This window comes from Anser anser (genome assembly GCF_964211835.1).
Source record: "Anser anser genome assembly, chromosome: 7".
Classification (NCBI taxonomy): Eukaryota; Metazoa; Chordata; class Aves; order Anseriformes; family Anatidae; genus Anser; species Anser anser.
The window spans coordinates 27,581,730-27,595,757 of record NC_139727.1 but is presented as its reverse complement, the minus strand read 5'-3'; the positions used below and the strand labels follow the sequence as shown (position 1 = coordinate 27,595,757).

The 14,028-nt window shown below is 41.4% G+C and overlaps 1 protein-coding gene across 15 annotated transcripts in view; it reads left to right on the top strand.

Annotated features, from left to right (window-relative positions):
* BTRC (beta-transducin repeat containing E3 ubiquitin protein ligase) overlaps positions 1-14,028 on the top strand; it is a 119,048-nt gene that overhangs the window by 51,302 nt on the left and 53,718 nt on the right. For 14 of the 15 annotated variants that reach the window (XM_083844793.1, XM_083844802.1, XM_083844791.1 and 11 more), the window contains one exon: positions 7,404-7,493. In XM_083844793.1, the coding sequence (XP_083700919.1) occupies positions 7,404-7,493 (90 nt within the window). Of the gene's footprint in view, positions 1-1,120; positions 1,380-7,403; positions 7,494-14,028 lie in introns of those variants that run through there. The other variant, XM_083844794.1, reaches the window with a different exon arrangement.

Below are 14,028 nucleotides of genomic sequence, written 5' to 3'. Positions count from 1 at the left end.
AGCAAAGCAAAGACAAAAAGCTGCTCGCTGGCAGCAGTGGCCTCATCCCGCTGCCTGGGGCTCTTCTCCAGGCACACACCGAAGTTCTCCAGAAGTATTCCTGCTGTCCTCCCAATGGGGATGATTGCACAGTGGGGAGGAGTGTGGGGCTTCAGCTTCCTCCCTTCCCCAGGGGAGATGTCGAGGACGTACGTACCAGGTCTGTAATGTTAGCAGGGTTAGCTCATCTTTTACGGTATTAATGCTTGCTAGTAAGGAGCTGCTGCTTGAAAAGCCTTCCAAGCTTGAAATTGCTAGAGGCACATCCTGGTCTTACTTTTAATAATATTCTTTGGTTATATATTTATATATACAGATACACACACACACATATATATATATATATTTTGTCTCAAAGAAAAGAGAAAAAAAATCATTTCCATTCCTCTGTAGCACTTCATGCATGTTACAAAACTAGCCAACCTGGGTTGAGCTGGAGCCTGAGTTACAATGGGAATGCTGCCTTGTGGCAGAAAGGCCACTGGGCTCTTTCAGCAGTCGTGCTAATAGGAATCTGTCACCCTGCTGCATTTCTGCATTCCTCTGTAATTGAGTAAATTGCAAGTGTTGTCTACTCCCCCCTGCCCTTTGTGTCCGTGTCCACTTACCATCCGAAGAACGTGGGCAGTGATAAATAAAGCGCTGAACAGGGCTCTCAACTCTTTGAAAGCAGCGTGTTGCCAGCCCCCTAGTTATATTTCTTTAAGTGTTTATGTTTTTCTGTATTCTTTCTCTTGTGTGGCTGGAACCCTGGGGATCCGAAGCCATGAGAGAGGCCAAGAAGCTAACAAAGTAGCTGTCCCCTTGTTAGCTTGTTCCTTTCTTCTTTAAAAAACAAGATGAAAACCATCTGGCTCAGGGCATTACATTTTCCTCCCCCATGCACCTCTATAGATGAAGAGTTTCACCTGCAGTGAGGGTTTACATTGATTAGGGAGGGAGCAGTAATTCAAGCCTCCATCCACTTCAGTGGTACTTTGCAGTCTTTAAAGGTGCTGACCCATTGAGTTAAACTGTCAAGGGAGGATAAAAAAGGAGCTTCATCCCGGGAGGTAACAGCTGCCAGGTTTTCAACACCTTGCACGCTGCTGGAGAAATGTCACAAATTGTCAATGGGAAGAAAAATCGCTCGGCTGCCATCTTCCCTTAATGACGTGCCTTATAAAATGAAAGATTTAAGGGTTTAAAAACCAGCGAGTGGCTGTCAGGGAAAAGAAAAATCCGGAGGGATTTTGAACAATGGGGCCAACAAGATGCACCCTGAAAGACTGCGAATGCGGCATCCCGGTTGGAACAAGGGTTCGGATGGGGATGGCCAGTTTGGCACAGTGGCACAAGAGGCAAGTGAAAGCAGCAGCAGCAGCACTGAAGTCTAATATCGCCGTGCCCGTATTAAAAAAAAAAAAAGTCTGATTCATAAGCCAGTGAACTGAGAGAAGACATACTGTATTTCTGCTCTTTTGAGGACAATTTGTTTTCAAGCAGCTACCAGATGGCTAAATACCACGACATTTCCTCCTCCTTTTTTTTCTTCTTTATTTTAACAAGAGATGTAGTTCTCTTTGCTCTTTGTTTTTGTTTGTTTTCGTGCTTTTACTTGGCTGAACAACCCTGTGGTGGTTGGGCATTGTGGCGTACTCTCCCCCCCTCTTTGCCCTTATGCATTGATGGATGAGGAAAAAAAGCTCTCCAGCTTAAATGTAATTTCAGATAACAGGCAGATTGGAGTAAGGCGCATTGTCTGTATCTTGAGTTTTTTTGTTTTAGGGGCTTTTTTTCTTTCCCTGTTTGTTTTAGGTAAGTCATTTTAATCGTACTGAGTAATTAGAAGGTACACACAGCCAAGGGAGCTTTGTTATGGTAATTGCTCAAAAAACCCACTCCCCAACTACCATTGCCATGTGTTGAGACACTTCTTCCCTCTAGTGGCAATATTAAGGACTCTGGCTTTCACAGTAGGCAAGGTGTAATTGCAATATGACAAACTGTGCTTTAGGGAAAATGCTGTGAATGATCTAGTTTTTTTGTTTGGCTGGTCTTTATTATGTCTTCTGGCTTTTTTGTGGAGACTACCCTTCTCAAAGACTGGGCTCCAGATAACAAAAATTTAGTCTTAAGAAAATAATTGCAGCGAATCATGGGGAATGTTTTACAGCTTGACTTAATTCTAGTCTTCTTTTTAATTACCTGTTTATAAAAACGTTTTTAAATTTGCTGAGATTACTTAATTCTTTCAGAAGAAGCACCTCATTTGAAATAAATAAATAAATTGCGTTTATTTTAAATAGTCCATGTGAAAGACCTTTAAAGGGTAATTAATGCAGGTCTCCTAAGACTCTAAGTAAGATGAAAGCGATCTTTCCAAATCTGCTGGAGTGATTTGTTTATATAACTTCCCACTTCTGCTGAATTCTTCTGAGTCTAATAACTTTTTTTCTAACCGTTTGGCAATTTGTGCTTAGCTACAAAAGCCCTTGTTCAAAAAGAACAGTTTAATAATCTTTTCCCTGAAAATGACTTGAAGGGAGGGTATGGGTTTTGTCTTTTTGCTGCGTTTTTATTAGTGTTATCTTTCTCTGATAAATCATGTAATTATTAACTATTGGGGGGGGAGAATCTTATTGAGCTCATGGGCTGCAGCTTCTATTAAAAAGTGGAGTTTTGTTCAGGGACTGGGGATTCGCTGGATAAATGGCCAAAGAAATGGATTGCAGTTGGCAGAAAAGCTGCACACGCAGCTCTGCCTTGGGTCGGAGGCTTCAGGTTGGCATTGAGCGCTCATCCACAGCTACACCGACACAAGGAGAAATGTTTACGTGTTTGTGTCAAAGAGCAGGATCGCACTTTCTTTAAAAAGAAAAATGTAACCAAAGACACTTACGGAATGAGATCGGATACAGCTCTATCTTTAGTGAACTATAGTCTAGCGTCTCTGTGGCATTTTAAGCCTTTGGCTGTGAGTGAATACAGCTTTGTGGTTCCCCTGCTTCTGACATGATTTGGGGTTGCCATATATCTGTAGGATTTTTTTTTTTTTCATTAGAGCTTGTTTTGCTATAGGGCTGCTTAACACTGTTCTCAAACGGCTTTTGCAAGGTTAAAGGAATGCAGCTCGGTAACAAGTTTGTGTCATTTTAAATATATACCTCCTAGTAAATAAGGAGGAGCCTTGCAATCAATCCCTTTTAGTGTGTTATATGTTTCACCTGACAACTAAACCCTCTATTGATTAACCATTACTTTGTTAGATAATCTCGTGTCATTGAAGCCTCTGTAAAAATTAAACTCTTTAAAATGTTTTACCCTAGCAGCAGTGCAAAAATTGAAAACTTGTTCAGAATTACAGCCAGCTTCCACAAAGAGGGTAGTTTTCACCAAACTGGTTTATGTTTGCATGCTTTATATGCAATATAAAAACATATTAAAGCACTCCAACGCAAAGCTATCTGCCTGTGGCGTTGAACCAGGCTACCGCTTCAGACTGCTTTTCCTTGGTGAAGAAACCTCTTATCTTGATGAAAGGTGAGGAGAAACTCGAACGGTTTTGGTGCAAGTTAGATGAGATTCATAAAAGGGTCGAGCTTTAAAGGTGAGCTGAGAAATTTGCTTTTCTCTGACTTGGTTCTGGTTTTGATTTTCTTGTTTTTCTTCCAGATTAGTCAGTGTTCCCATAGTCATCAGAGCCAATGAAGGGAGGTGCTCTGGTGTTGCAGTGTAACTGAGACACCATCCAATGTTTCATCTAAATGTAGGGCTCTGCAGTATTATTTCCTGATATGACAGTCAATCTGTTTTCAGTTCTGTCTTTTTCACTTGTAGCTGTTAGTGTACAGACACAATACGACCATACCAGGTGAAACCAAATCTCCATGTACAGCAGTGATCTTGTGTCTTACTGCTGCCTGCAGAGAAACAGTAGAAGAAGACAACCTCCACACTATATTCTTCCAGCTTCTCGTGGCTGGACTTTGTGAGCCAAACACAGCGTCTTTTCCACATTATCAGTAAATTTCCTTTGAGACCTGTTAAGTAGAGTGACATGACCTCTTTTTTTTTACCCCTGGATTGTAAGAGAGAACTAGACTTCTGCATTTTTGCTTGAAGTTTTTTGGCCGAATTATAGAATATGCATGTTCTGTATCTCCTTTATTCACCACACATAGCTAATAATGCATTCTTCTGTGAGAGTATGAAAAGAAGAACAGGAGAACTGTACAAACATAGTAAGGGACGTTGAGCTGACAATCGCTGCTTGTGTGTTTTATTCTCAAATCTGCATCCCAATGGGTTGATTCCATTATACATACTCCTTTTAATTTTCTTTTTTTCCCTGCTACTTTTATTGGGAAACAACGAGCTGCTGAAGGACTAAATGATGGGTAATTTGGTGCTTACGTAGATCTTTACGTAACAAAACTACTGTGCAAAAGTTGGTTCTCACAACAAAAGTAAGTTCTTGTCTACTTTCTGTGGCTGAAAAATTTGGGAAGGAGAGATTTTAATATCATTGGCTAGTGGTCCAAGGGCAGAGAGGTATTAACATGGGAATGCCCAGCTCGATCAGCACTGTCAGTGGAAGATGCTGCATAGGGAGAGCAAAGAGGTCTGGCTTCTCTCTGCTCTCCATTCCCCTCCTGCTCCTGCAGCCTCTACAGCTGTTGCTCCAGGGGATATCCCTGCCAAGTACTCCATGGACGTGCTGTCCCTGAGTTTGTTTAATCCCCCTTTCTACTTGCTGATGTTGTTTCTCTCCATGGCATCCTGTGGCAGCAGGTTCTAGAAGTTCACTGCCTTCTGTATCAGCTGTTTCATTTTCTCTGCTTTAAATGATGACATTAATGAAAAATAAAGCAATACAATGGAAGAATTATTTGTGTCTGTATTCTGATGTACATCCAGCTTTTGAGTAGCAGTGTAGTGAGCTTCCTTCTCATAAAATTCTAATTTTTTTTTAGTTTTGGCTTTATTATTTTACATAGCGTGTTTGGATTATCCACTCTTTCCCATTTGTATATCTGAGAGAAAGCCTGGTGTAAGTTTGGCTTTTAAAAAGCTGGCTTGTTACCAAGGTTTTTTGTCCTGTGGGGAAAAAAAAAAATGAAAAGATGTGAATTTGGTTCATGGTTCAGTTCATGAAGCTACAGGCTACCTTGTTTCTTTCAGTGAATGTTTTTGTGACTGAGCTTTCCATCTGCAAAGGGGAGTTAGTATTAGCTTTCTGTGAGTCAGGGCCTCATAAAAATTACGGTACATGCGAGGTATGTTGTGCAGAAACACTGCTACTGGAATTCTAGGAATGAGACTGCAAATGGGAGAGATCACAGATTTACAATAAATGGCTTAAATTACACAAATATAAAGAACAAACAAGGAACTTACCAACTCTCCAGTTTTTCACCTCCAGAATTGTCTGAACGTCAGTGCAGAGCAGATGGCGCCAACTTTTCTGTCCACCAGTTGAGCCACTGCATCTAAGCCACAATTTAGGATAGTTTATGCTACCCTGATCTTTCTTCTGAAGAAAAAGCGCTGTGCATACCAGAGTGATGGTTTTATGACGTTGGCAAATATTTGCGAGAGGCCGAGTTGAGTCTCTCAGACTTCTGTTTGCTTGTGGCCTAATCCCAGTTTGAACCTAACCCCCCCGCCCTGCTGAAAGATGCGCTCTGTTCGGCCACACGGCACTCCGACAGGGTTCGTGTGTTTGAATTTTTCAGGCTCTCCTTCTGGATCCAGGGTCAGAAATTGCTAGCTGGCTGCTAGTCGCAGCAGATAGCGGTGTTAGGACTTGCAAGGAGATCCGCTGGAGCCAGGATACTCTGCATTCCTGTCTGTCACTGGCAATTTTCTGGTTAGAGAGCTCACTGAGAAATAAAACGTAAACTGCTGGAGTGGTGGAGAAGATAAGGGGGTTTTGTGCTCCTTTTTGTTTCTGTTTCTTGATGGAGTTTGAAGGGGGTCTGTAAAGAAGCCCAGTGGAAGGGACTGTGAATCCCTGAATTTCCCCACGAGCGTCTGGACTGTGCCGGACCAGTACAGGTCGACCCGAGGCAGCAAACTGTTTGTCCGGGGTGGGCAGTAATGAATGCTTAATGAGGATCAGAAGAACTTAGGTGGATAATGTGTGATGCTTGCCGTGGTTATAAACACCGAGCTCCCATCGGTTGGTGCTTGCCATCCTTCTGAGCTGGAGGCTGCATCAGGAACGCTGCGTTTCCAAATGTACCTCCTATTGCTTAGCATAACCCCCCTTTAATCTCTCTGTGTTCTTGCCTCAGATATCCTTTGCAACATGTTCCTCTGCTCTGTTGGGTGCTGCTGCTGGCTGCATCTTGCCCAGCCAGGCCTGTGGCAGGGGGATACAAAGGGGAAGACGTTTGTTTGGCACTCGGCACAGGGAGCACTGAACGAGGGCCTCTGGCTCCGATGGCACGGCTGTGCAGCAGAGGGAGAGGTTTAGGAGCCCTTGCCATGCCGGTGTAGCCTGCAAGTTTCGTGACCTTGTACAGGGCATATTTATTGTCTTCTGTTAGTACCAGGCCTAGCAAGGTAGTTTTTTTTTTACCAGTACTGGAGATCTTAAGTGCTACTGTCCTCTTCCTCCTCCTAAAAAAAATTGAGCTTCATCAAGTAGTTGTTGAAATGGTGTTGAAAGCAGGTCAGGGAAAGCCTCCATTAGAAATTCCTGAGTTTTTCAGACATCCTAGTTTAAATAGTCTAGTCATCCAAAGTTTGATTTTAGGCACACTTAATAAGTGCTGCCCTTAAAAGAGGGAGGGACTCCGAGTAACGTCCTTGGCAAAGACTCCCACTTGAACATCCCCTGTGCAGGACAGTGTATGGGTTAAGATAAAGTCATTCTGGTTCAGAAGAGCAAACTTCCCAAAATTGTGGAAATGAGATACAAGTGAGATGTGGTCTGCCTTTGTTCACTTCCGATTATAACCCCTTGTACTGTACCTATGTGTTCTTACCCGATAAAGACAGGAGATGTTTATTAACATTTGCCTTGCGCTTTGGTAACAAGTGTACAGAAATCGCCTTGCTTTAGCTGTTTGGTTATGTAGTAGTTTTTAAAAGACTGAACAACTAAGATCAGATTTTTTTTTTCTTTTCTCAAATGAAAAGAGGAGAAAAATCTCTTCAATCTGTGTATCTCAGAACTATAAAACTGAACATCACTTTCAGAGAACACATGCCCTCAACGTAGGTTTTTGCTGCAGACTAGTTTATTTTCGTTTGAAACTTTTACACCTTAGGAAAAAGGAAATGTGGTAGTGTTGTTGTGGGTTCTTGTGCCAAAAATGTGGCGCCTGAAAGAAAATTGTGTTCTTCTATTCATAACCATTTTAATCTTTCTGCAGACCTACAACAGCTGTGCCAGACTGTGCTTAAACCAGGAAACGGTGTGTCTAGGAAGCACGGCTATGAAGACTGAAAATTGTGTGGCCAAAGTAAGTAAAAGAACGTCTTTGGTTTGGAAAGGTTTTTGTTGTATTGTTCACTGTTATTCAAAGAAAAGTTCTTGTTAAAAATTACACTTCGAAAAAGTATTTAAATAGTAAGTATTTAAAGTATTTAAAAAGTAAGTATTTTGGGTAGGCTTTTCTGTCCTTCAGTGCAGAGTTTTGAGATGTGCTGTGTCCCTCTGGTGGAAATGATTACTTGAGTCCTGAGCTATCGGGACTGAAGGGTTCATTCTGCTCTACAAGTAATAGGCTTTTCCAGTGGCATGACCTATTCCTGCCATGTAATTAGCTGTGGCAACTTCAAATGATAAATGATCCAGATACATGCTAAAATACTTCATGAGAACTCTTTATATCATGTTTAGGGGAGGGGGAGGAGGGCGATACGGCAGTTAGAAAATGGGTATCTTAATGCATCAGAGAAAAGACATTCCTTGAGAATTGTGGTAGATATGATCAGAACAAATGAGGTGCCACTAGCCACCCTCTTTTCTTAAAATTTAGCATAACTGCAGTAAAATAGGATACATGCAGGGTTGTTTGTGGGTGGAAAACATTTGAACCATGATGCAATAAGTATAAAAAGGCTGTGTGAAGGATCTGCTTAACCTTGTATAAGCTTCGTATTTCCACTGAAAGGAAGTTTAGAATGGGCATGCAGGACAGATCAGTGCACTCAGCCATCTGTTACTGAAACCAGCTGGCATTTTGTTGCTCCTCTGTCACCACAACCTGACCACTTGAAAGCCTGTTTTCTCTTTTGTTTTTTCAGTTCCTTGATTTTCTTGAAGACCCTTTTTTGTTTCATACTCTAAAGGTGCCTTGTCCCTTTGGGACCCGTTTTTGTATTGACCTTTAAGATAATCTCCCAGCTAAATCTTTGCTTTGGGATTTTTCTGGTGAAATGTGGATGTTTCATTACCTTCGTTTTCTGTCGGTGAATTGGCCATCATAAGTTTGTCGTGGTGCATGCAGGTGGCTTAGCACTTGTAAACTGCACTTGACGTGCAAGGTTGCCTTCCAGTGAGGAGGTACTTCAGAGGAAGGCTACCAGTCTTGGTACAAAGTGCTCATATTTAATACCCAAACCTCCATTCCTAGCTTAAGATCAATGGTATTGCACATTGCTTTCTAAGGCCCTTTATGATGCGAAGTGGGTGAAATTCTTTAAGCAGCTCTTACTGAATTCTGTCAGCGTATAGCGCTATTTTGATGCCATGAGCAGCTCACAGCAAGCTAGCTAGAGCAAACCCACTCAACCCCATGTGCTTCACAGCACAGGGTCTTTCTGGACCTGATCACCTCACTAAGGAGCAAGGATGTGCAAGAAGTACAGCTAATTTAAGTCATGACCTTTAACATCCTAATGCCCCAAATAATAGACTCTCCTAAAGCATTGTTTTCAGTGGGGATCATGGTAAGAGATAGGGGTAGGGTTGGAGGTAGGAACAGTAAGACTTCTTTCATGCTATTGGGATGAATTTGAACAGTCATCCTGGAGGTGGAAAGGTGCATGTTCTTAAGTATTGCATCTATATGCTGCATGACTGTATATATAGCCATACCTACTGTATATACTGCTATATATACTGCTGTATGACCACACAGACTATACATACTAAGCTATATGGTATATATCCATATATATAGTCCTTATGAAATAAAAATACGGACTTTTCTGGGGATATATTTCCCCTATTATTAGCTTGTCAGGCTGTTACACCCCCTTCCCCTTGCCTTCTGAACTACAAACCAAAGTGAAATAGGTTCTAAGAAATTTCACATTCCAGAAGTGTTGAAGCATTTAAAAATCCAGTTAGCTGGATGCAGATGGCTCAGTGATGGCATAGGCAAATGGCACAACTGTTAAATGTTCCCTCGGTGCAGGGCTTAAACGGGATTTAAGGAGTTCAGAGGCCTTCTCCTAGCCTTACGCACATAGCGAGTTTTATCCTCCATGATTGATGTGTCTTAGGGCTTTGGACATTAAAATGTTTTGTCAAGGGAGTGAATGCTGGAAAGCATGAGCGTGGGTTACTTTATCTGCAGCACTTTTCCAAAAGTATTATAGGGTTTTCGTTTATTTTTGTTTAAAACTGGCAGTGAAAGACAAAAAGGATTACTTTGGAAATTATGATTTACCTTTTCTGATTCTGCAGTGCAGCATCAGCCCTGACTGGGAATCACAGTGAGCGCTGTCGTGTGCTTGTCAGAACTGTCAGTCTGCAAGAGACGAGTTTTTTTTCTGAAAACAGGATTTCTGATTCTGCACCTACTTACAAAAAAAGAAAATTGTGCTCTGTTATGATTACATTAATGCCATTTGCTGATCATGTGTTTGATGCTTCTGAAGTCTGTTCAAAGAACGATTTTTAGTTTCTCTTGAGGCCATGCACATCAATAGTGAGATATCTTTTTTTCAGACTGAAGCACTGCCCATCCATCAAGCTCTCTTGTTAATGAGTACTTCTGTACAGGACATTCAGGTGCAACCTACCAAGCTGACAAAGCTCAGCATTGTTTCTAAAATGGTGGAAAATGAAGTGCGTGTGTGTGTGTGCGTATATATATACACACAAGATTTTCAAGTATGCAAAGTAGCATAGGGTTACTGGGTTTTCAACCACTCAAGGAGCTCTGTGTTAGTGAGTTAGGCTGCCCAGTCATCGGTATGATGCCAAGCTGACTGTCCACAGCCAGGTGCTCGGTGGTATTTGCAAGCCTGTGGATTATCTAGTTTTATTCAGGCATTTAAAAATAGAATATCCTGTTCTGATTAATCTTTGTATGTTGTTCTTAGCCTTGCTTTTCTGGTATGTTTGTCCTCTGAAACTCCCTTGTTGGGACTTGGGAGTATGTGGTTAGAAGCAGATAAGGCACAATAAAAATTGTTTCAAGCGTGCACATGTATTGACTGAAGAGGAGGGATCATAAACTAAAAGCTATATATTTAGGTGCACAGATGTCACCTGCGTGATCTGTAACAGCGGGTCTTTCATCCTCAGGAGCTCTTCCATTAATCTTTTGGCATGTTGCTGCCCATTGCCTTTGAGTGATCAACAAGTGTGATGTATATTTAACCTAATGGCTTTAAAAAGTAAATGTACTTTCTAATTGTGTTTTTACATATGTACACACACGCACAAATCCTCCTGCTTGTCCTTTTAGAAAGCACAAAATGTTTGCAAGAGGATTTCTTGTTACGATGCTACTGGTGTGCAACCACAGGCGGATGGCTTTCTCAGAAATTCGTGCTAGGTGCTTAAATAAGGTAGAAATGTAGCATGAACCTGAGCTCCAAGGACAGGGTGTTTGGTTTTAATGAGGCTTACTGAAAACTGGCCAAATGAGCATCTGTTCCCATTGTTTATTCCATATTTTGCAAGCCAGTATCTTCAGGCCAGATAATGGTGTTGGTGTGCGTTTCAGCCTCAATTAGAGAGGGCCACAGTTAAAAACCCCCTGGCATCTGGTCTGTCCCTAGGACTCCTGTGATGCTCCTGGGTGTGCAGACAAGTTTCTCTTCTGTTCTGTACCTGGGACCACTTGCTTTCTGTGGTGACCTTCATACGCTGCTCTGCAGTGAGGGAGGCTCTGACTGTCTCCAGTCTCCTTGGCCGAGTCTTTGGTTGGGTGGATTATGTATGTTCTTGTTCTCAAAAGAAGGACTTGCCTTTTCACCCTTTTATAATGTGGGCTGTGTTAGGTTTGAGTTTTGCTGTTCACTTGGAGTCTGTTGGATTTTGTGCTTTCTTGGATCTTGGAAATAACCTGATTCAAAGTGCTCTTTTCGTTCCCAGCAAGAGATTAGCGTATAGTTGATGTTATGGGGTTGTACAGCCAATACCCATTTCCTGTATTCGTTAGATAGGACTTCACTTTTTATTAACTAATGCAGTCAGTTCCACTTTGTCTGCATCTGCTACGTAAGGAAGTGTTCTCATTTTGTACATGTATTTCATTCCTATATGTGCAAGAGACAGGCAACCTATGGCATACGAGCCAAAGACAGCACAGACACCTTTTAAATGGCACACAGCATCCCCTGATTTCTGCTTAGATCTGAGCTCAGCAGCAGCTGGGAGAAGTTCTCTGTGTCTTTCTCCAATTTCGTTCCCCTTAGATAAAGAAAAATGCTGCTGAGCACTCCTTGCTACCCACATATGCTCACTGGTCCTTCCTCTTTAGGTCCCAGCTAACCAAGAGGCTTCTCAGGTCTTTGCATGAAGCATGCTGTGCCTTTTAGGGAATTCTGAATTGCTCTTTGTTGTACTTTAAACTTTGCATTCTGTAATGGTTACACTATTGAACTAGGAATACAGAAAGGGTTCACACTCTTCATTTCCAGCACTGCAACTTCATTCTCTCTGGCCTTGATGGCTCTTCCTGCTCCTTTTTAAAAGTGAATTGAACAATACTCTCCTTGCAGGAATGCTGTGAAATTTGACTGTATGATGCTTTTGAGATCCTTGGATGAAAAGTTCAGCATAAGCATGCAGTAATGTGCTGTTTGCGGTATGCAGGGGAACAGAGCTATGTCCTGGTCAGTTCAGAAATGCAGAACAAAGCCTGTCACTTCAAGCATGCTATGTGAAATTTTCTTCAAAGATGCATAGTATTACTTAGCTGTAGCTACACTTCTACATTAAAGGATGATTCCATAAAGCAGGGAGTGGTGGAAGTAGCTGGTAATTGCAGTCTGCTTTCCTTTGTAAGTTCTTTCTGCATCACTACTTCAGAATTTTTAGAGTAAGAATAGTCTGCACAATAATAATAACATCGAGCTCAGAATTTTTATATGAATTCAATGGCGAAACCACAAGTACTCTTTAAAAAACTGACATTTAGGGTTCCAGTTTGGCAGTAGGACAAATGGATCTGAAGAGTGTCCCTCTTGTACTCTCAACTCCCTTTATGTCACAGATTGATGGCTCCTCTTTCCTGAGTGTCCCTGCATTTACTTTGCATGAACAACTCAAGCCAGCTCGGAGATCTGTTGTGATACACTGCTGAGTTGGTATATTTTCAGATAATGTACGGTTTTCCAGTGCTTCTGAAGCCTTTCCAGTCCTTGAGATCGATACGTGTCATTTTACATGTCTGTTCCAGGTATTTTCTTCGTAAAAGAGGGTGGCGTGAATGGCTTGTATTGCAGGGACATTGCTGAGGGTTAGTTAATGTTCAAAAGGTGCTTTAAAACGTGAAGTCCGGCACTGAATTCTCAGTATTTAGACAGCACAAGCAGAATACAGAATCAGGGGCTTATCTAAAAGCTTTGACCTAATGCTAATCTTCTTTCATAGCAATATGTCTACTTTCACCTTAATTGTGAGTTTCTAATTTTTTATTTTATTTATACTTTTTAGGTCAGGACAGTCTTTATGCTTTAGCTTCCCCTCAGTCTAATAACCTTTTTGCAAGTGACTGAGAAAGAAATGTGATATTCTGCTCCCCCACCCTACCCTACCATACACATTCTCCAGATTTTGATAGACTTGTTTTATTTATTTCCAAAATTATATCCGCAGGAAACAAGCTGTTTAAATTCAGATTATGCTGAAGCAAAATGGTCCTGGTATGAGAAGCAACGTGCTGTTTTATGAGCGCAGAGTCCCTTTTCTCATAACTGATTGATAGTAAATATTTTCCTGAAGAATTATTGCCAACCATGAACAGTGCAACTGTTTCACTTTTTTTTTTCCGTGCTACTTGCTGTACCAGCCATTGTCTGTAATTAAGATCTACAATTCACAATGCAGACGTTTGCACTTCCTCTGGGTCTGAGCTATTTATAAGGCATTTCAGCTGTTCAGAGTTTCTTTTGAGTGTTAAACTACATGTAAACAGGCTTCTTTAGTCTTCAGTTATGCAAACTCTATGCTTGTCATTTCTGCTTCTTTTCCCACCCGAAATGACTTTGTGTGTCAATGAAGCCACAAATTAAAAAAGAATTACACTTGTGTGTGTTTTTTTTTTTTAAATGAAAGAGAGACTTTGAAGAAATATTACTATAATACTTACTTCTCATAAATTGCTTTATAGCTGAGGGTCTCTAAGTGCATTCCAGAGATCACTTCTCAAAGCTCTGCAGTAAGGATGGGCATGTGATATGAAAAATCTTGATATGAAGAATTATTTCCAAATTGCAGTCAACTCGATGGAGATGTTTTTACTTTTTGGAGGCCTGGGTTTGGAATCTCGAGAAAGAAAATTGCATTACCTGTGAAGCTGAGTTCAGGAAATCTTGAAGGGGCTCCCGTACAGGTCTTAGAAACTCCCTCTCAAGTTTGACTGGTCACAAAGAAAAACTTTTTCATGATGATGAGCATCATCTGGAATAGGTTGCCTGTGGATGCTTTGCAGCTTCTTCCATCCCCAGAGGTTTTGAAGCCCTAAGCTACCTGATCTGACCTCATAACAGACCTTGCTTTGAGCAGGAGGTTGGACTGGAGAACTCCTGAGGTCCCATCTAAACTGAGTTCTCCTATAATCCTCCACGTATACAGGTAGTGAAGATGTA